We start from the raw sequence: 22,977 nt of genomic DNA on the forward strand, positions 1-22,977 counted from the left end.
GAAAAATGGATTAAATAGGCTTTTCTCAGAATTCTTCTTATGGAATGCCTTTCATAGTGCAGTATGTTAATGAGTGCCATATGAAAGCATTCTGTGATTAAGTATGGAAAAACACTGGGTTAAGGCTTGATTATTAGACTTAATTATTTTTCAAGTTCTCAGAGCCTGTAACATACTATCATGTTCATGTTTCCCCAAACTTACTTGACTAGGAACCTTTTTCTAAAAAGCGCAGTTCCTCCTAGGAATAGTGTCTCAGAAAACCAGTTTGGTGGGCTCAGTCGATTAAGTGTCTGTCTTCGGCTCAGGTCATGATCTCAGGGTCCTGGGATCGAGCCCTGTGTCTAGCCCGCTGCTTAGGAGGGAGTTGTCTGCTCCCTCTCCCTCTGCCCCCTTCCACCCTGCTCATGTGCTCTCTCTCAAATAAATCTTAAGTAATAGTTTGGAAAGATGCTTTATTCCTATGTATTTTCTCTTAATAATTTAGTTATTGATTATTTCAGATTATTTTAAAAATTATTCTTTTTAAAAAGGAAACTTAAATATGAAAATTCATCTACGTAAGGACAATTACAATTAATATTATATTTTCTGTTTCTTTTGTCATAGGTATTGTTCTCACTAAGGTTGGTTACTATACTATTCCATCTATGGATGATCTTGCTAAAATTACCAATGAAAAAGGAGAGTGCATTGTCTCAGACTTCACTATTGGTCGTAAAGGTGAGTGTGAGCTTAGGAGTTTATAGTATTTAGGCCAAAGATCTGCATCTTATTTTTGTAATTAAGTGAAAGAAGTTCTTGATAGCTGAATCCATTTTTTTTCTGTTTGGACCCACCTTGACCTGCATAGAAGACCCTTTGATTGACAAGTAACAAAAGACTAGAACCATATAACATTCTTTTGTAACTATTTGCTCATTTAAAGAAAATACTATAAACAGCAAGAAAATACTAAGTGAGAAAATTGAGTAATAAGAGATGAATAATATTTAGATTCAGCTTCATATTATTAATTAATACAGATAAATTTTCTTGGGGAAAAAAATCTTACCTTGCTATATTGTATTTTAGGACTCTCCAGCATTTTAGCTCATTCTGCAAGCTAGGTACTAAGTAAGGGTTGTTTATGTAGCAGTAGTACAGATACTCGGAAGAGATTTAAGAAAACTGTTTTGAAGATAAGTGCAGTAGAAATGTAGATATTAAACAAGATAACTGGTTTTGATATCATCCTGTGATACATATTATGGATGAAATAACCCATTGATGGTATTGCTGGGTGATTTGATTAATGTTTAAGGCAGCCTGGCTGGCTCCTTGGTGGGACATGTGACTCTTGATTTTGGGAGTGTGAGTTCGAGCCGCATGTTCAATGTGTAGTGATCACTTAAAAATGAAATCTTTAAAACAATTAAAAAATAAAATATTGATTAATGTTTAAAGTTTTTTTTTTTAGTCGCTGGAAAATAAAATAGATTATTTGCCCTCTGTACAGGATGAGTTTTTAACTATTTGCTTTGACTTACAGGTTATGGTTCAATCTATTTTGAAGGAGATGTGAATTTGACAAATCTAAATTTGGATGATATTGTGCATATTCGAAGGAAAGAAGTGATAGTCTACTTAGATGATAACCAAAAACCACCTGTGGGTGAAGGTCTAAATAGGTATGTATTTACATATTTAGAAATTAATTTGCTAAATCACAAAATTCTTCTCACATTATATACATTTTTCTGCAACTTTTTTGACTTACTGTACAGTATGTGATTATTGTTGCTCTAATTTGAAAGTATAAATGATAAATGCTACATTAGGACTTTTTGACTCCTTTTCCCTAATACAATCAGGTCCAACTGTTATTTTCCAAAAATGTATTTTTTTTAAAGATTTTTTATTTATTTTTTTGACAGAGAGAGACACAGTGAGAGAGGGAACACAAGCAAGGGGAGTGGGAGAGGGAGAAGCAGGCTTCCCGCGGAGCAAGGAGCCCGATGTGGGGCTTGATCCCAGGACCTTGGGATCATGATCTGAGCTGAAGGCAGACACTTAACAAGTGAGCCACCCAGGCGCCCCATCCAAAAATGTGTTTTTTTTTTTTTAAAGATTTTATCCATTTATTTGACAGAGAGAGACACAGTGAGAGAGGGAACACAAGCAGGGGGAGTGGGAGAGGGAGAAGCAGGCTTCCTGCGGAGCAGGGAGCCCGATATGGCGCTCGATCCCAGGACCCTGGGATCATGACCTGAGCTGAAGGCAGACGCTTAACGACTGAGGCACCCAGGTGCTCCCAAAAATGTATTTTAATAGTACCTTTTTTTTCTTGTGTCTGCTGCGACCATTTTTAATTCTTTCTCTATATTTTAGTTTGAGAAACTAGCTTCTGGGGGCGCCTGAGTGGCTCAGTTGTTAAAGCGTCTGCCTTCGGCTCAGGTCATGATCCCAGGGTCCTCAGGCTCCCTGCTCTGCGGGAGGCCTGCTTCTCCCTCTCACACTCCCCCTGCTTGTGTTCCTTCTCTCACTGTCTCTCTCTCTCTCTCTCTCTGTCAAATAAATAAATAAAATCTTAAAAAAAAAAAGAAAAAAGAAACTAGCTCCTGATACTTCTTTGGACAGATGAAAGGGCCATAGTTAAAATAATTTATGTTCACAACCTACCAAGATTGAATCATGAAGAAATAGAAATTCAGAATAGCCCTATAATAAGGAAATTGAATTAATAAACCCCCCAACCAAAAGCCTTTGACCAGATGACTTCAGTGGTAAATTCTGCCATTTATAAAAGAATTAATGTCAGTTCTTAAACTCTTTCAAAAAACTGAAAAGGAAGGGAACACTTTCTAACTATGAAGCGAGCATTACGCTGACTCCAAAGCTAGAAAAAGAAACTACAAGAAAATAAAACTATAGACCAATATCCTTGGTGAATACTGATGTAAATATGTTCAAAATACATTTGATCCTCGAACCACAAAGGTTTGAACTGTGTGGTCCACATCACTGGGTTTTTTACAGTACAACACTATAAGTGTATTTCCTTAGAATTTTCTTTTTTTTTTTTTAAGATTTTATTTATTTATTTGAGAGAGAGAATGAGAGATAGAGAGCACGAGAGGGAAGAGGGTCAGAGGGAGAAGCAGACTCCCCGCTGAGCGGGGAGCCCGATGTGGGACTCGATCCCAGGACTCCAGGATCATGACCTGAGCCGAAGGCAGTCGCTTAACCAACTGAGCCACCCAGGCGCCCTCCTTAGAATTTTCTTAACGTTTTCTTTTTTTCTAGGTTACTTTATTATAAATACAATATATAGTACATTTAACATACCACTATGAGTTAGTTGACTTATGTTATCAGTGAGGCTTCCAGTCAACAGTAGGCTATTAGTAGTTTTGTGGGAGTCCAAGATACAGAGATTTTCAACTGCACAGGGGTTGGTTCCCCTAACCCCTGCGTTGTTCAAAGGCCAACTGTATTAGCAAACAGACTTCAACAGTACATTGAAAGGATTATACACCATAGCCAATTATTATTTATTCCAGGAACACAGGATGGTTTAATATATGAAAATTGATCGGTGTAATACATCACATTTGTAGAATTAAAAAAGAAAATCACATGTCATCTCAACAAATGCAGAAAAGCATTTGCCAAAATACAGCACCTTTTCTAGCGATAGGAGGAAACTACCTCAGGGTGCCTGACTGGCTCAGTCAGTAGAGTGCATGACTCTTGATCTCGTGGTTGTAAATTCAAGCCCCACATGTTGGGTGTAGAGATTATTTAAAAATAATAATAAAATAAAAAGAAGGAAACGACCTCAACTTCATAGGGCCATATTTTCAAAAGAATGTCAGACTCAGTGGTGAAAGAATGAAAGTTTTTCCTCTACGATCAGGAATAAGACAAGGATGCCCACTTTGCCACTTTTATTCAACATAATACTAGAAGCACTAGTCAGAGCAATTAAGCAAGGAAAAGAAATAAAAGGCATCATCCAGATTGGAATGGAAGAAGTAAAATATCTCTTTTCAGAGATGAAATGATCTTGTGCAGAAAACCTAAAGATTTCACTGAAAACAGTTATAAATTCAGCAAGGTAGCAGGATACAAAATCAACACACACAAATCAGTTGGGTTTCTATATACTAACAATGAGCAATCTGAAAGGGAAGTTAAAAAAAATTCCATTTTCAATAGCATCAGAAAGAATAAAATACTTAGGAATAAATTCAACCAGGTAGGCAATAGCTGGAAGAAGTGAAAAAAGACAAATATATGGAAAGTTATCCCATGTTCATGGATTGGAAGACTTTAAATTAATAAAATGTCCATACTACCCAAAGCAATCTATAGATTTAATGTAATCCCTATTACGATGCAATCCGCATTTTTTTGCAGAAATAGAAAAATCCATCCAGAATCTCAAGGGACCTCACATACATAGTTAAATGATTTTTACAAGGCTATCAAGACCATACAATGGGGGAGAGGATAATCTCTTTATCAAATGATTCTGGGGAAACCTTGATACCCAGGTAGAGAAGAATGAAGTTGTATTATGTTACAGAACAATGAACTCAGAATGGACCAAGCACCAAACATAACACCTAAAGGTTATAAAATTCTTAGAATAAAACATAGGGAGGGGAAGGTTCATGACATTAGAGATGTCATGAATTACAGCGTAATTTTAGTTTCAGGTGTACAGTATATTGATTCATCACTTCCATACATCACTCGGTGTTCATCACAAGTGCATTCCTTAATCCCCATCACCTATTTCACCCATCCCCCAACCCACCTCCCTTCTGGTAACCATCAGTTTGTCCTCTTCAGTTAAGAGTCTGTTTCTTGGTTTCCCCTCCCCCCACCCCCCTTTGCTTGTTTGGTTTCTTAAATTCCACATATGAGTGAAATCATACAGTATTTGTCTTTCTCTGACTGACTGATATCGCTTAGCAGTATACTCTCTGGCTCCATCCATATCATTGCAAATGGTAAGATTTCATTCTTTTTTATGGCTGAGTAATATTCCATAGTGTATGGGTGTGTACACCACATCATCTTTTTCCATTCATCAATTAGTGGATACTTGGGCAGTTTTCATAATTTGGTTATCATAGATAATGCTGCTGTGAACATCGGGGTCCATGTATCCCTTTGAATTAGTATTTTTGTATTCTTTGGGTAAATACCTAGTATTGTGATTGCTGAATCATAGGGTGGTTCTGTTTTTATTTTATTTATTTATTTGACAGAGAGAGAGCGAGAGAGGGAACACAAGCAGGAATGGGAGAGGGAGAAGTAGGCTTCCCGCTGAGCAGAGAGCCTGGACGCGGGGCTCGATCCCAGGACCCTGGGATCATGACCCGAGCCAAAGACAGACGCTTAACGACTGAGCCACCCAGGCGCCCCAGGGTAGTTCTGTTTTTAACTTTGAGAAACCTCTGCTGTTTTCCATAATGGCTGCACCAGTTTGCATTCCCACCAACAGTGCATGAGGTTTCCATTTTCTCCACATCCTCACCAGTACCTATTGTTCCTTGTGTTGTTGATTTTAGCCATATTCTGACAGGTATGAGGTGATACTTCATTGTAGTTTTGATTTGCATTTCCCTGATGATCAGTGATGTTGAGCATCTTTTCATATGTCTGTTAGCCATTTGTATGTCTTTGGAAAAAATGTCTATTCATGTCTTCTGCCCATTTCCTAAATGGATTATTTGTTTTGGGGGGTATTAGTAAGTTGTTTATAGATTTTTGGATGCTAACCCCTGATCAGATAGAACTTTTGCAAGTATCTTCTCCCATTCCATAGGTTGCCTTTTAGTTTTGTTGATTGTTTCCTTTGTTGTGGAGAAGCTATTTATTTATTTATTTAAGATTTTTAATTTATTTATTTGACAGAGAGAGGCACAGCGAGAGAGGGAACACAAGCAGGGGGAGTGAGAGAGGGAGAAGCAGGCTTCCCGCAGAGCAGGGAGCCCGATGCGGGGCTCAATCCCAGGACCCTGGGATCATGACCTGAGCTGAAGGCAGATGCTTAACGACTGAGCCACCCAGGCACCCAGAAGCTTTTTATTTTGATGTAGTCCCAATAGTTTATTTTGATGTAGTCCCAATAGTTTATTTTTTATTTTGTTTCTCTTGTGTCTGGAGACATACCTAGAAAGAAGTTGCTACAGCTAATGTCAAAGAAGTTACTTCCTTTGTTCTCTTCTAGGATTTTTATGGTTTCAGTTCTCACATTTAGTTCTTTAATCTATTCTGAATTTATTTTTGTGTATGGTGTTAAGTGGTCCAGTTTCATTCTTTTCCATGTAGCTATGCAGTTTTCCCAACACCATTTATTGAAGAGACATTATTTTTCCCATATCATTATATTTTGATTAGGATTTCCTGGATACATCACTAAAAGCATAGGCAACAGTAGTAAAAGTGAACAAATTAGAGTACATTAAAATCTAAGACATCTAAGAACACAATGAAAAGCCAACCTACAGAATGGGAGAAAATATTTACAAATCATATTTCTGATAGGGGGTTAATGAAGAACTGCAGCTCAACAACAAAAATACAAAAAACCCAAATAAAAATGGGCAAAGGACTTCAGTACACATTTCTCCAGAGATAATATGCAGATGGCCAACAAGCATATGAAAAGACAGTCGTGGCACCTGGGTGGCTCAGTCAGTTAAGCGGCCAACTCTTTGTTTTGGCTCAGGTCATGATCAGGATCCTGGGATTGAGCCCCCAGCTGTCTCTGCACTCAGCAGGGAGTCTGCTTGTGATAGTCTCTCTCCCATTGTCCCTCCCCTCGCTGGTGCTGGTGCTCGTTCTCTTTCTCTTTCTCTTTCTCTCTCAAGTAAATCTTCAAAAAAAAAGAGAAAAGATACTCAACATCACTAGTAATTGGGGAAATGCAAATCAAAACCACAGTGAGCTATCATACCCATTAGAATGGTTACTGAATTTCAAAAAAGAAAAAAGTTTCTGCAAGAGTGTGGGGAAATTGGAACCTTTGTATATATTGTTGGTGGGAATGTAAAATGATGCAGTTACTATGGAAAAGAGTGTGGTGATTCCTCAGAAAATTAAAAATGATCCATCAATTCTAAAAGAATAGAAAGCAGGGGATGTATATAAATATCTGTATATATAGATATATATCCTGGGTATATATCCAAAGGAATTGGAACCAGGGTCTCAAAGAAATATGTACACACCACTGTTGAGAATAGCCAAGAGGTAGAAGCAACCCAGATATCTGTCCATTGATAGATGTATGGATAAACAGAATATGTTTTTATACGCAGTGGAATATTATGTAGCCTTAAAACGGAAGTTCTGACATGGTAAAGCATGGATGAACCTTGAGGACATGCTAAATGAAATAAGCTAATCATAAAAAGTCAAATACTCTATGATTCCACTTACTTAAGGCCTTTTGTGGAGTCAGATTCACAGAAACAAACAGAATAGTGGTTGCCAGTGGCAGGAAGTTGGGGAGTTGTTTTGTAATGGGTATAGAGTTTTAATTTTGAAAGATGAGTAAGTTTTGGAGGTTGGTTGTACAACAGTGTGAACATATTTAACACTACTGAATGATATAGTTAGAAATGGTTAAGATGGGAAGTTTTCTGGTATACCTTTTATTACAATAAAAAAAATAATGTTTAAAGAAGTCACTATTAGGGGCGCCTAGGTGGCTCAGACAGTTAAGCATCTGCCTTCGGCTCAGGTCATGGTCCCAGGATCAAACCCTGCATCTGGCTCCCTGTTTGGCAGGGAGTCTGCTTCTCCCTTTCCCTCTGCCCCTCCCCCTCCGCTCGTGCTCTCTCTCTTGCTTTCTCACAAATAAATAAAATAAAAAGTCACTGCTAAACATTGTATTTTAATTATAGTCAGTTTTTTTAAAAAAAGTGATCTAGGGGCACCTGGCTGACTCAGTTGGTGGATCATGTGACTCTTGATCTTGGGATCATTAGTTCAAGCCCCACATTGGGGGTAGAGATTACTTAATAAATAAAAGTTAGGAAAAAAGTCATCTATTATTAAGTGCTGATCACTCTACTAGGTGCGAGGCATATAGAATGAATAGATTACAGTCCTTGATCTCACATATTGATATTAGAAAGTGTACATTACTGCTGTTATAGTCATCTTCACACTCAATACTTTTACTTAGTGGTTAATAATATGGTGTTCCTGATACCTCATTCTGCAAGCATTTGTTATTAATCAGTGGTAGTTGCTGCTTTATTAATGTTGTTTTTAAGTACAATAGTGCTTTAAGACCTTCACTAAGACTTAGGTCTTAGTATTGGACTATTAGCACTGAATTTGGTCAAGGCTGCATAGTGTGTTAACTAAAATTTCATTGGAAATAATTGATGTGCTATGGTAGTTCAAAATGAATGGATTTTGACTCTTGAACCAGATATTGAGCTAGTTGATGGTGGGGGTAATTCCTTGCTTTTGAGCTTATCTACCCTGGGATGCAAGAGTCAAGTTTATGAAATGTCTGCAGAGTAATTCCAAAGTAACACAGGTACCTTTATTTGCTATTTATATAGATGCTACTTGGGTGTCTGATCTTAAATATGGAACATTTATATTTTATGTGGTTGTACATTGCAGGAAGGCTGAAGTTACACTGGATGGAGTTTGGCCAACAGATAAAACATCTCGTTGTTTAATAAAGAGCCCAGATCGACTTGCTGATATCAACTATGAGGGCAGATTGGAAGCAGTTTCAAGGAAACAGGGAGCTCAATTCAAAGAGTACCGTCCTGAAACGGGTTCTTGGGTGTTTAAGGTATAATAGTCACTTAACCTAGTTCTTATAAACTGTGGTTAGAGTGACAAAATGTGTTATAAGAGGTCCTCTCTTAAATTTTTTTTTTTTTTACAAACTAGGAAACAGATACAGAGATGCATCATGATTTGCTCCAGATTACACCTTTTTTTTTTAAGATTTCATTTATTTATATGACAGAGAGAGCACACAGCAGGGGGAACAGCCGAGGGAGAGGGAGAAGCAGGCTCCTTGTGGAGCAAGGAGCCTGATGTGGGGCTTGATCCCAGGACCCTGGGATCATGACCTGAGCTGAAGGCAGCCGCTTAACCGACTGAGCCACCCCAGAACAATAAGACGCTACTAAAAACTTTATGCTCATGATTCACATCCTCTACCTCATCCTATGAGCATTTAGATACACTTCTTACTACGGAGTGTTTTTTCAATGTGTGGCTTCATTAGAGGCATGAGGCAGAATTTCTGTCTCTTGATACTAACTCTTCCTCAGTTGTCATTCATTTAAAGAATTTCTGGGGATGAAGACGTTGACTTCCTTCCTTGATAGTTTAACTTAATGGTTTCTTTCTCTTCTAAGCCACTTGGATTATTTAACTAGTTGAAGGCCCGACACAAGTTAGTAGCGAACAACTAGGCAGTATATAGATGTGAAAATAGTAATGGCTTTTCTACATTTGGTTTCCTATATTAATAAGTTAGTATTTATATATAAGCAACTTGTACGAAACATCTGAATCTAAGGGTAGCAGTAAATTACATGTGATAGATGACATTTCATTCTGCCTTAAATATTTTGATAGCTCTCTCTTTTTTTTTTAAAGCTAATTCTGCATGATTGCAAGGGCAAGTATTATGGAAGCTCTTAGGAATATAAGTGTTAAAATTGATTTTGTTGGATTCTGGGATGCCTGGCTGGCTCAGTTGGTAGAGCATGCAACTCTTGATCTCAGGGTTGTAAGTTTGAGGCCCACGTTGGGTGTAGAGTTTACTTAAAAATAAAATCTTTAAAAAAAATTGATTTTGTTGTATTCTTCTTTCCTTAGGTCTCCCATTTTTCTAAGTATGGCCTTCAGGATTCTGATGAAGAGGAGGAGGAACGGCCATCTAAAACTAGTACAAAAAAGTTGAAGACTGCCCCTTTGCCTCCTGCAGGCCAGACCACCCCATTCCAGATGGCTCTTAATGGCAAGCCAGCACCTCCACCCCAGGTAGAGACAGGACAGTGAATTTGAATGGAATCCATGATACAGAAGTTGAAAGGAAGTCATTCAGCTAGTACAAAGCTGTTTATGACCCCTGGAACTTTGAAGAGTACAAATGTATTGGCAATCACGTTGAGACAAGTACCAGGGAGGGCATGAGGTGGTCCTGGCATCTATTTTTAAATTGAGAGATTTAAAGAATTCTCATGCTGTTTGGATCATTCCTTCTACAGATTGTCATTCTTAAACACCTCCCTCTCTTTCATTTGGACTTGCTGAATTCTCTGCTCAGTGATCAACTTAAGATAGCATTTTGTTTGTGTGGGTTGATACAAAGTAAATCTTACTTTCCTTGACTACCTGATGTGCAGTTTAATCTTGTTCTTTACCTCCGTGGTTTTTTTAAAAGTTCAGTTAGCTTTCTGCAAGGGTTTTTTAACTCCATTTTTCTCAAGTTGTTTGCTTATACTTCAGGTAACCTCTTGATATTTGTATTTTAACAATACATAATCTTTCTGAAAATAGATCAGGTTTTAGAATATAAATGAATTATTTGGTGTGGGGAAAGAGGGGCTGTATTGTTTATTGCAATTACTTGTGTCATACTTTTTCAGTATTGTTAAGCCAGTATAAACCTTTTGTCCATGTAGGGAAAGGTTTGCAATTTAAATATCAGGTAGTTTCTTTGCGAACTCAAAAGAGTTTTACTTTCCTTTGGATGTTGTTTATATTCAATCAAGTTACAAAAAGTTTTTTTCTTTGCTGCCGTACTCCCTCAAAGAAGAGCACTTAATACAGAATTTCTTTGTAAAGCATCCTCTACCTCTCAGCTGCTAAAAGCAGGACCTTTGGAATTTTTTGTGCTACAATTCTTATGGCTGCTGAAATGTGCGATTTTTATGATTTATTAAATAATTTCTTGGGAGGCATTTTCTGGAGATTGTTGTGTATGTATGTTCATATTTGCGCGTACAAGGTGAGGGAGGGTATGATAAAAGTGGGAACTGGGATATACATCGACTTCTATGTTCATAATCTTTATAGTACAAAACCCCTAAGAAATCTCTTCTAAACTAAAGAAATGCTGTAAATGGACTTGGTTTTCCATGTTCTTTTTTTTCTGAATCATATACTTTGTGTAATCCCTTTCTCTCCGAAATGTTTTTTGATCTTATGTGTATTTTGTAGGATGAGTCAGATAGCCTTCATTTCTGCTAATAAAAGTAATTGTTAGATCCTAAAGATGCAGCTGTGAAAGAAAAGCTTCATCTGTGGATAGACAGAGCAAATTTATGTAATGTGTCTTGACAATCAGTGATTTTTTTTAGGCTATTTAATTTCCAGAATACAGACAGTAAGGGATAACTATACATTTCTGTGATGACACTTCAGTAGGTGAGAACTCTTTAAAAAACTTTTTGAAGAGCACCAAAAAAATTTCAGAAGAACCAGGGTTTAGGAAGAAGAGATGTGGTAAGGATCAAAATGTGCAAAGAGAATACAGTGAGTGGGATCTTTTTCAGATACATCCTTTGATTTAAGAAGCGGGTGGTCTTTGGCTGGGGAAAGCAGAAATGGGAGAAATGGGTTAGTTGTTTAGGTATTAGCCTAACATATTAGAACAGTAATGAAGGACTCTTCCTTCATATTGCCCAGTGACCTGAGTGAGAGAGGTAGGAAATGCTGATGGTTGCATAGTTTTAGTTATTAGCACCAAAGACCTACATTTTACTTGGCATGAGGAAAATACTTGAGCCATCAGAATGAACTGGGAACAGACAACACAGTCTTTTCATCCTAGTGTCAAGATGACTATCTTCACACTGTCACCTGGCCCCCTGGGGAGCTTGATTTCAGAGCACGGTGTTCCTTCAGTCTTCTCTAGCATTTTTTTTTTTCCCCTGTGCACAATCTCAGGTTCTTGGAGTTGAGGGTTTTTTAGGTATTAGGAAGATTGCTATTTGTGTTTAATGGTGCTTTATCCTATTGCCTTTTATGTAATATCTTCATCCCCTCTCTAGTTTGTTCTTAAGATTTGATTTGCTCCTAAAGAGGTAAATCTAAGAAAACAAAACATTTATGTAACTAAATCTTCACATAATCTCTTCTATGCCGTTGAAGTTAAAGAAAATGTTGGCAGAAAAACCTTCATCACACCGGTGAATCAGGGCAGTTGCAGAAACATTTGGTAGTTAGAACATTATTTCCAAAATGCTGATCTGAGATGCAGTTTTCAGCTGACTGCAACACTGCTTTGGTGACCTTTGATTCCATAGATACAGCATTGGGCTCAGGCATATTTATGTTTTAAATGCTTTCCCCCGGGTGATTGAAATACGCGGCCAGGCTTCAGAACCACTTGAAAGACCTCAGATGGCATTCAGGCAGAGAGACCTTTACCTATGGCTTTTTACTTCCACCTCTTAGTGAACTGTAACTTGTGTTCAGTATCATGGAGACAGACTAGTTGACTTGCTCAGAAACTTATCATCACTAGGTGAGTACATTCAAATGAGTTAGAGATTTTTTTTTAAAGGAAAAAAGTAGTTAGGATTTAAAAGAAAATTGATTTTATCTTGTGTATACTTTTTTTTAAGGTTTTATTTATTTAGTTGACAGAGACACAGCGAAAGAGGGAACACAAGCAGGGGTGCGCCTGGGTGGCTCAGTCATTAAGCATCTGCCTTCGGCTCAGGTCATGATCCCAGGGTCCTGGGATCGAGCCCCGCAATGGGCTCCCTGCTCAGTGGAGAGCCTCCTTCTCCCTCTCCCACTCCCCCTGCTTGTGTTCCCTCTCTCGGTGTCTCGCTCTGTCAAATAAATAAAAAAATCTTAAAAAAAATAAACGGCAGCTAAGATTATTCAGTAAGTCAATATATGTATGTTGAATATATAGTTTATATTTTTATGTAATATATATTACATATATATGAAATGTATACTATAGGCCTTTTTGCTTCAGATATTAATGTTGCAGTGTCTTATACTTCTTGTTGTACTATCCCTGAATGTATGTATAGAAACATACACACTTTGATGGGTCCTTGAAACCCTGAGATGAACTTTCTCCGGAGAACACAGTGATGTTGACAGGGCTAATTTTCTAGCCAAATGAATAGAAAACATTCTTTATAGTTAGAAAACAAATTATTTTGGAAGCAGACAACAGTAATAGTTATACTGGATTAAATTATTTTGGAGGGAATAATAGTATGAATTATTTAAATACCTGTTTGACGGTGGATTGGTTGCTCGCCCTTTGTTGAATAAAAGGTGTCATGATTTACTTTACCTACTTGAATTACTTTATGTACTAGATTAAGAGATGCTTTATCTTTAGGGTATTGGCAGCTTTGTATGAGGAAGATTCTCTTGAGATGGAAAGTGAAGGTTTCTAAAATCACTGAAGGTTTCACTCATGAAACCTCACCCTCTTACATATAAAGAAACAGTCATTTTACAGATATTATCTGTGTACTTAGAATTTGTAATGTACTGTGCTGGTTTTAAACATAAATAAGATCTACTTTCAAGAGATTACAGTATATGAAAGGGATATTCTGTTTAGCTGTTTTTCTGAGTATTTGCCTTACTTTTCCATAGATTTCCCAAGGGTTTCCTTTTTTTTTTTCTTTAAACTTCCTCCATTCCTTCTGAGCCATCTTTCTATTAATATTATTATTGTTATTATTAGTCTATTTTTCTTTCCAGGACTGGCTCTGAAGAAGCACCTGATCTCCCAAGATTTCTCTGAAAATAAGTACACAGACATCTTTTGGGGAGTTTATTGCAATTGCTTAGATATACTTTCACAAAATTCACTAATGGGGATCTTAGGAGCCTACCAGCTCCTCATAGTTTCATAGTCATTCACTTCCCCCTTATCCACTTATTACATGATACCTCATAACTTTAAAGTCTGTGCATGAGGGTAGAGCGAATAAAACCTTGATCCCTACCTAGCACCCTTAAAAATACACTGGGTGCATTGGGTCTATACATGAGTTGTTTAAGGCAAAATGGGAGGATTTCATCAAAGTGTTCTAAGTGAACATCTCTTGCTGCTGTTATTTCTTTGTTGAGTAGTGTAAGTTGAAACCATCCTCCCCTTTTTTCCTTTCCTTTCAGCCATCCTCACTCCTTGTTCTTTCATATTAATTGCCCTCTCTAGTGTGTGCCAGGCACTAAACTAGGCAATAGAATTGATGAAGAAAATGTCTGATGAATGTTAACTTTAACGATGTGCTTGGTGGTAGATACAGAGAATAGTAGGTTATAATTTCTGTTTTCAAGCTTTGACAATGTGGTGGAACAAATACATACTGCATATGCAAGAAATCACAATATATCATGATGAATCATAAAAAACAGGTTTAGACAGGGTGTCATAGGAGCCCAACAGAGGGAGGGTATCCTAACTGATAGGTTCACACAGAGGATATGGAGCAGTTTAATAACTTTTCCTAAAAGTGAATTGGTTAAAAACTAACTTATGAGGGAACTTTTGGAGTTAGTGTTCCCATAATTCTTGTAATTAAAATGGGAGCATTGTGACCACGGCTACTTACTATTTTATTTCTTTCCAGAATTAGCATAAGGGTAGCCTCTCCAATAGATAAAAAATAGTATCATTTTTGCCTTTCACCATTAGTTGGCCTTCAGTTTTGTTGGAGTAGTCCTTGGGGATTTTTCATGCCTTAAGGGGCAATTTATTATGTATACAGCAGCTCAATTTTTCTACATTTACAAATGGGAGGAGTATGGAAAGGATACCAAAAAATGGTATCTTTTAGTAAGAATATTTGTTAAAGGAATGCAAGGGAATAATAGCTAATATACCATTAAAAATAAAGTTGTAAAAGTTACACTAATGGATGTTTCTTTGCCCAAAGTAATCATGAAATTATTTTTAAAACTACCTGTTACATAATAGCATCCATTTGAGGGTCAGCATGAAATAGGCCACTTACGAAGATAAGCCCCAAACTTTGGAAGATTAATAATCTACAGATGATACCATGATAAGAAAAATAATTAGTAAAACTTCTTGATTTTGAGAATGTTTCATAAATCGGTTTAGCCACTTGTTAGCATTTTACCAGGTAATATGCAAGTTTAGGACATATTTAATGAATTTGTACTGAACCAGTTATTTTACAGTGTGCTTCAGGTAGATGATACCTTATAACTTTATTATGAGGTATCATAATATGACCTTTTCAAATCATAAACTGTTAGTCATGGGTATATCTTGAAAACTGCTTAATAAATGTAAAGCCAGGGGTGCCTGGGTGGCTCAGTTGTTAAGTGTCTGCCTTCGGCTCAGGTCGTGATCCCAGGGTCCTGGGATCGAGCCCCACATCTGGCTCCCTGCTCCACGGGAAGCCTGCTTCTCCCTCTCCCGCTCCCCCTGCTTGTGTTCCTTCTCTCGCTGTCTCTCTGTCAAATAAATAAAATCTTAAAAAAAAAAAATATAAAGCCAACTCTTGGCACTTAAACATAAAGGAATTATTCCTAGATTAAAATTGTTCCTAGGGAACACCTGGTTGGCTCAATCAGTAAAGCCTGCGACTCTTGATCTCAAGATCGTGAGTTCAAGCCCCATGGTGGGTGTGGAGCTTATTTAAAAAAAAAAATTTTTTTTTGTTTTGTTTCTAGTATTACTTTGTTTTTCTTTTTCAAAATTAGAGTAGACATTCCTCATATCTTACATGATACTGCACATGTACAGCCCAGCTAGCCTTTAGGATTCAGTCACCCAAAAGATAAATTCCAGGCCCCAAATTGTTAACTGGAAATTCATTTATAATTGTTTTTATTTAAAAGAAATGCAAAGTTACTAGAGACTTTGGTATTTGTACCTTTTATTCTCTTTTCCCAATGGCCTCTGGCTACAAGACAGTGTGAGGGGACAGGGTCACCCTGTGTATATCAGGAAATTATATTTGCTAGTTAAATCAGGTAAGGCATAATCTTTGTCTGAAGACCACCATTTGTTCACTGTAGGACTTAGGTTCCAGACCCCAGACCTTAAGATATTACCAAAGGGTGATTTCATGAATCTGTATTTGGACCCCAGTTACATATAGGGGGTATTTGGGGGTAATTATTGTTAAACTCTTTTTAACAAATATGCTACCTCATAGAATTGGCAGAATCTAGTATTGCTGTATCATATTCTGAAAACTAAATATGGTCTAGAAGTTCTATGACTATTTGGTGTAATTTAATGCTGCTTCCCTGATCTTTCTGCTATCTACAGAGCCAGAGTCCAGAGGTGGAGCAGTTAGGGAGGGTTGTGGAACTGGACAGTGACATGGTAGATATCACCCAGGAGCCAGTTTTGGATTCCATGTTAGAAGAGAGCGTGCCTGAGGATCAGGAACCTGTGTCTGCCTCAACACACATTGCATCTTCACTGGGAATTAATCCACATGTCTTACAGGTGAAGTCCTAACCCACCCTTACTATAATAGGAAGCCGAACTAATCTATCTCCCTTTCATAACGTTGGGCTTCTTCTTGATTATTCACTGAAGAGCATTGAGTGGTCATTGGGGTGAGGAAAAAAACAAGAATATGGCCCATATTCTGGGAGGGAAGGGGACGGCTATATTGAGATTCAGAAGACCTGGATTCTAATCCTGGTTTTATAACTATTACTATGTGACTTTAGGAAAGTCATTTAACATCTGTGAGGAGATTTTTCTCTATAAAATATACTCTGTTTCCTTCATAGGGTGGTTTTGAGGCTCTAGAAAGTGCTCCATAAAAGTTTTTTAATAGCCTAGTAGATACAGGTTTCCTTAAACTCTGTCTCAACTTCCCCCTACCTATGCCTTTTGGCATGTTTTAAGTTGAGCCTTTGTCTTGGGTTTGAAGTTAATCATTCAGCAGACAGGTGAGCAAGTGCTGTGTGCCACGTTTTGGCGAGACTTGTCTAAAGAGGAGTGTATTCTATAATTTCTACCCTCGGGCACATGCAGTGTAATAGAGTCAGCCACACAGATATTATACTAGCTCTGGACACAGCTTCAGGCAAAGCGATTTATTGGTTGTTGGAAACTGCATTTTTCTTTTATGGCCTTTGGATTTGGGGGAGCACATTCATTCTATAGATATTGCCTTTTTAGATCATGAAAGCATCATTACTTGCTGATGAAGAAGATGTAGATATGGTTCTGGATCAACGCTTCAGTCACCTTCCTTCTAAAGCAGATACTTCTCAAGAAATCTGTTCTCCCAGACTCCCCATTTCAGCATCCCACTCATCAAAATCCCGTTCTTTAGGTACTGTAACTGATGCTATTTTACGAGACAGCCGTAAAGTCCTGCTTTTCACGTATCTTCTTAGATGAGTCAACTTCTCTCGCGAATATCCCCCTAAAGGCATATGACTTTAGGATGCCAAGAGGAGATGTACTCTTATAAATATGTTAGGTGGGCCAGTTTTTAAAAACCACAATCAGCTTTATTGGTGCAGATGCAGAAGTTGTATGGAGAACAAAGCATTTGTGTTTTGTTCAGGTTATGTTTTTATTTGCTTGTGAGTGGATTAGATAGTAAGCTCAGATTTTCTACTTTTTATCACACCTTAGAGGAGTGAGCAAGTCGCCTTGCACTGTACTCTTTTTGTGCAATCCTCATGCTATCCTTATTTTATAGCCTTCTGGGGGCAAATGTTGCTTCTTAAAATGCACAAAACTTGTCAGATTTCTACCTTTTCCTAAACCTCCCCAAATTCTTAGGGGAGTAATATTTGATTTTAAAGCTTTCCCTTTTTTCTTGTGGGCTTGTAACTGTGTGGGATTAGGGATAGAGTATTAATGTCAACAAATCTCAAAACAAAGCCAGAGGAACTATCAGGAAGAGATTTGTTTATGTTGCCTTAAAAACTTAAGTGTTTCATTTTCAGTTCTTTCAGGTGCCCTTATTAACTTCCTTTTAAAAAATATTTTAACTGATAAACCATCAATTAAACATTCACTACAACCTTTTCCATAATGGGCACTACATGAAAATCTCATACTTCAATAACTGACTCCTTGTTTTAAACAGAATTAGAAAACAGGCAATAGTAATAACTGTCTTTCTGAAGGGCATAAGATGCCACAGTTGGTTTTTGTTTCATTGAGTCTAGCATTGATCATTAGAGTGGTAACAATTTGAATTTTGATCTTACTAAGTTTTTTCTATGGACTAAGAAATGGTTACATTTAGCATTCTGATAAGGGCATGAACATTGGTGTCAGACTTCCCTGGGCTTATCTCTCTAGTCCTGCCACTTAGTAGCTTTGTGGATTTGTACTGAACACTTTTCTGAGCCCACTTTTCCCACCTATAAAATGAGGGTAAAAGTGTTCTTCATCTGAAATTATTGAAGGGTGAAATGAAACTGTATACAAATGGCTTATACAGAATCACAGTTAAGAGCTTAATTATTTTTTTAGAACAGTAGTGGCAGTGTTTGTTATTAATGTTAATATTGTTGTTGGCATCATCATTACTAAAATTCCTGCCTTGATTTCCTGGTTGAAAGAGTATTCCACAGACTCTGAGTTGCTTCTTGTCATCTATATCTGATTTAATTGGTTTGGTAAAACTGTAATTTCAGCCTCACTGATTATTGCTGTTCAAGAAGCAATAGAGACTGTATTTTCTAATAGTCTTTTTTTCCCCCTATTTCAGTTGGTGGGTTACTACAATCAAAGTTTACTAGTGGAACTTTTCTTTCACCAAGTGCCTCTGTACAAGAATGTCGTACTCCCAGAGCAGCATCTTTGATGACTATCCCATCCACATCTCCTTGGTCTGTCCCTCCACCCCTGACCTCTGTGTTTACAGTGCCCAGCCCAGCCCCTGAAGTTCAGTTGAAAACTGTGGGTACACGCAGACAACCAGGCCTAGTCCCTCTTGCAAAGTCTGTCACCTATGGCAAGGGGAAACTCTTGATGGACATGGCCCTATTTATGGGACGCTCATTTCGAGTTGGTTGGGGCCCCAACTGGACTCTTGCTAATAGTGGAGAACAGCTGAGTGGCTCTCATGAACTGGAAAATCATCAGATTGCCGATTCTATGGAATATGGATTCCTGCCTAATCCAGTAGCTGTTAAATCGTGAGTCACAATTTCCTTATGCTTTTTTTTTTTTTGGAACAAGAACCAAGTTTATTTGTTCATTTCTTGCACTTAAAGTCTGTACATGTTCAGAGAAACTTCTCTAGTAACGAACTATAGAAATGATCCCTGAAGGTATAGTCTTTTCTTATGCTTTTTGAGAAAGACAACTTGGTAGCTAAGAAAAACCTTTTCGTTTTCAGGAGACCCAAAGTCAAGGCCCTGCTTTGTGATCTTTCTAGAAATGTTTTTAGTACAACTTTAGATAGCAGAAGATCTTTGTATAATTAAAAACTAAACTGATTGATAAGATAACTCCATTTGTATCATCAAGGTGTGAAGAGTATATAATACTTAGTGGTTAAACTTTATTTGGAAGTGTAACAGACCCAAAGCTGATGCTGCAGCATTCCTTGGTTTTTTTCATCCTTTTTATTACATTAGTCTTTTTTTCCTATTTTCTCACTTAGATATTTGTGTTTTTTTCATATATAAGGTATATTCTCAAATCAGCACATTTCCTGTATCTTGGGCCTTGTAAGGTGAATGTATAAATTGTGTATCGTCCATACATAAAATATTTGGAAGTAAGATGACATCTGGTAGGGGCTCCTGGCTGGCTCAGTCGGTAGAGCATATGCTTGATCTTAGCTTTATGAGTTCAGGCCCCACATTGGGTGTAGAGCTTACTTTAAAAAGAAAGAAAAAGATGACATCTGGTAACTGTATTATGTTATATATTACTACATAATCCCCACCTTTAGCATTTATTTATATATGTGTGCTTACAGTTCTATATACTTTGTATGTGTGTATATGAATGAGTGTGCATGTGTGTGTGTATATATGTATATCTCAGGCAGATGATGTATGTATAGTTCCTGGTAGTTATTAGTATGCATAGTTTTTTTGTGCAAAATGTATAACGTTTTCCTATTTATTTTGTATAACACGTGTTATCTTTATTACAGATTAAATGACTGTGATTACCTGTTATGCTTAGTTTTTAAAAAATTGACTTTGAAGAAATACAAAACAACAGCATCTCTTGAACCTCACAATTAGTAATGTTGATCCTAAACCTAGTTTATGCATGACATCATATTTTGAAAGTTGTTAGTATCAATCTTAAAATCGAATGAAGACCAGATTGATTATATACTCGTTTTAATTTAGAGTCAGTTCTGTAGTGTTTATGAGCTTAGCCTCGTGACTTTTGATACTTTACTAAGTGTAATTTGAGAAATCAGTATCCCTCAGTGGCTTTTGGCCCCTGGATTTCATAGTATCTAGATACATGTTGAAGCCAGTTCCAAATCGAACTGTATTGATTCGCATGCTTCTTATAACCTGGCTTTAAGAAGCCTTTGGATTCTGAATGCATGGGCCAGGTAATTTGTTTACTCATTATATAGCAAATAAGTTCATTATAGTTTGACATTAAGAAACACAATTTCTGTAAAATCACAGGGAAATGTTTGTCATTCCCTTTGTAACCATAAAAAGAAACAAAGGTTTGTAGGAAAATTCTAGCATCTGTCTTAACTTCATTTTCTGTCTTGTTTGTCATTTGCCCTTGTAGCCTTACTGAGTCTCCATTCAAAGTTCATTTGGAAAAACTCAGTTTGAGACAGAAGAAGCCAGATGAAGACCTGCAGCTATACCAGATACCTCTGGAGCTCAAATTAAAACATAGCACTGTCCATGTGGATGAGCTGTGTCCTCTCATTGTCCCTAATCCAGGAGTTGCTGTCATTCATGACTATGCAAATTGGGTTAAGAAAGCATCAGGAGACTTTCTGGAAGCACAAAGTGAGTTTGAACTGTTTCTATTCTAACCTTTGATGTTTCAGGAACTGCCATAGAAGCATGTGTTCATAGGAGGACAAGTTTCCTTAAGCCAATGTAGTGAGCAGATGCCTGAGCTCACAGTTGTTTGTAGTTGAGTTGGAATGAGCAAAATCTCAAGGAAGGAGAAATGATAACATTTTTACAGTTAGTCTTATGGCTTTTAACATACAAGTCCTTGTTTATAGGAACTATAGCCAAATTCCTTGGATTTTTGAAATTGCATTCCTTCTTCCACCCAGAGAGCATAGGGAGAAAAAGCCATTCCTTCTTGCTTTTCTAAATCCTGCCTATTCTTGGGCGCCTGGGTGGCTCAGTCTTTAAGCGTCTGCCTTCGGCTCAGGTCATGATCCTCAGGGTCCTGGGATTGAGCCCCGCATCGGGCTCCCTGCTCCGCGGGAAGCCTGCTTCTCCCTCTCCTACTCCCCCTGTTTGTGTCCCCTCTCTCGCTGTGTCTCTCTCTGTCAAATAAATAAATAAAATCTTTAAAAAAAATAAAAATAAATCCTACCCATTCTTCCATGTCCAGCTTAAGTACCACTTGGTTTTCCCAACAATTTAATGTTCATAACTTCCCTTCCTAACCTCTCCATTACCTTTCTATTACCATTGTGACCATGGTTTTCTAAACCAATACTTTGATAAAGGGCTTTTCTAATTTGGGAACTTACTATTTCAAATCGTAGAAAAATTATATTTTACCTTTCACAATATTTCACCATTATTGAAGAATGGCCACTATTTTAAAGTGTTCCATGCCACACATTTTGAGAATTGTAGATATTCATTTCTTTGTGTTTGCTTCAGTTGTCTAATCTTCTTTTCAAGCATGTGTGTCATCTTCTCAATGTATACTTGTATTTTGCTTAGTGGTAAGCAGTGCTTCCATTTTGTTTTCCTTCCTGAGGAGCAATATGAATAGTAGTTAAGAATGTAGAGTTGGACTCCGATTACTTGGGTTCAAATCTTGGCTCCGTTACACGTTGCCTATAACTTTGAGCAAGTTAATGCTCTGTACTTCAGTTTCCTCATCTGTAAAATGAAGATGGTAACTCCTGTATGGTTACATTGTGTAGTTTAGAGTTGGCTCTACTCTTAAGTGCTTTCAGCAGTGTCATTTAGGCTCATTAAATGTTAAGCTGTGCCTACTACAGGAGAGAAGACTCCCTCACAAGTTTTTAGAGCACTTCATATTTCTTAAAGCATTTTGTAAACAGAATTTAATCAAATTGGAGGATTTTTCTCTCATTTGAGACTATATTAGCCATAATGCAGCTTATAAGAACCTGTTTAAAGGAACACAGGGCTAACATTTGTTATATAAGTACCGCAGGAATATGGAATGAACAAGCAGTTATACTACACACCTCTGGAACTTGTAAGACACAGCAGAGTGAGCTGGAGACAGATTAAGGGAAATCAGCTTGAGTGGTTGTTTGGGGTATTTATTAATTTATGTATTTTTATGCCACAGTTAGAATGATGTCCTCTTTGTAGGTACTTTGACTTCATGTCATAGCATTGTTTTCCTGTCCCTTCTTTAGTTGTGAAGCACTGGAGCCTAACATGGACATTATGTGAAGCCTTATGGGGCCACCTGAAGGAGCCTGACAGCCAGCCAGATGAGCCTAGTGAATACATTCAGATTCTGGAGCGAAGAAGAACTTTTTCTCGCTGGCTATCCCAAACTGCTGCGCTTCAAATTGAGGAGGAAGTCTCCTTAACCAGAAAAGACAGGCCTGTGGAGGCTGTCTTCAGCTACCTCACAGGCAAGAGGATCAGCGAGGCCTGCTCTCTGGCCCAGCAGTCAGGTAGGGCATATGGTCCTTCTCTGCACCCTATCTACATCCTACTCACCAGTGGTCCCTACCCCTTAACTATAGATTTGCCTTTGTCTTCTAACCTGAAGGTAAGTATAAACTTTCCAGGAAGATTGCTAGTTCCTCCAGAATAGGGACTGTGTTTTCTAGTTTTCTCTTTAGAACATTA

At 37.6% G+C, this 22,977-nt stretch overlaps 1 protein-coding gene and 1 pseudogene across 8 annotated transcripts in view; one reads left to right on the forward strand and one right to left on the reverse strand.

Moving 5' to 3' along the window:
• Positions 1-22,977, forward strand: part of NUP98 (nucleoporin 98 and 96 precursor) — a 120,425-nt gene that overhangs the window by 71,162 nt on the left and 26,286 nt on the right. For 7 of the 8 annotated variants that reach the window (XM_028115821.2, XM_028115820.2, XM_028115825.2 and 4 more), the window contains 9 exons: positions 610-723; positions 1,532-1,670; positions 8,644-8,821; positions 9,865-10,029; positions 16,286-16,468; positions 17,156-17,312; positions 18,711-19,140; positions 20,723-20,952; positions 22,533-22,799. In XM_028115821.2, coding sequence (XP_027971622.1) covers positions 610-723; positions 1,532-1,670; positions 8,644-8,821; positions 9,865-10,029; positions 16,286-16,468; positions 17,156-17,312; positions 18,711-19,140; positions 20,723-20,952; positions 22,533-22,799 — 1,863 coding nt within the window. Of the gene's footprint in view, positions 1-609; positions 724-1,531; positions 1,671-8,643; positions 8,822-9,864; positions 10,953-16,285; positions 16,469-17,155; positions 17,313-18,710; positions 19,141-20,722; positions 20,953-22,532; positions 22,800-22,977 lie in introns of those variants that run through there. The other variant, XM_088017896.1, reaches the window with a different exon arrangement.
• LOC148162654 (small nucleolar RNA U3) lies at positions 19,211-19,285 on the reverse strand (annotated as a pseudogene).

The sequence above is a fragment of the Eumetopias jubatus genome, unplaced genomic scaffold (assembly GCF_037043125.1).
Source record: "Eumetopias jubatus isolate StellerSeaLion01/CBP00866 unplaced genomic scaffold, mEumJub1_p1.0 scaffold_13, whole genome shotgun sequence".
In the NCBI taxonomy this organism is placed as follows: domain Eukaryota; kingdom Metazoa; phylum Chordata; class Mammalia; order Carnivora; family Otariidae; genus Eumetopias; species Eumetopias jubatus.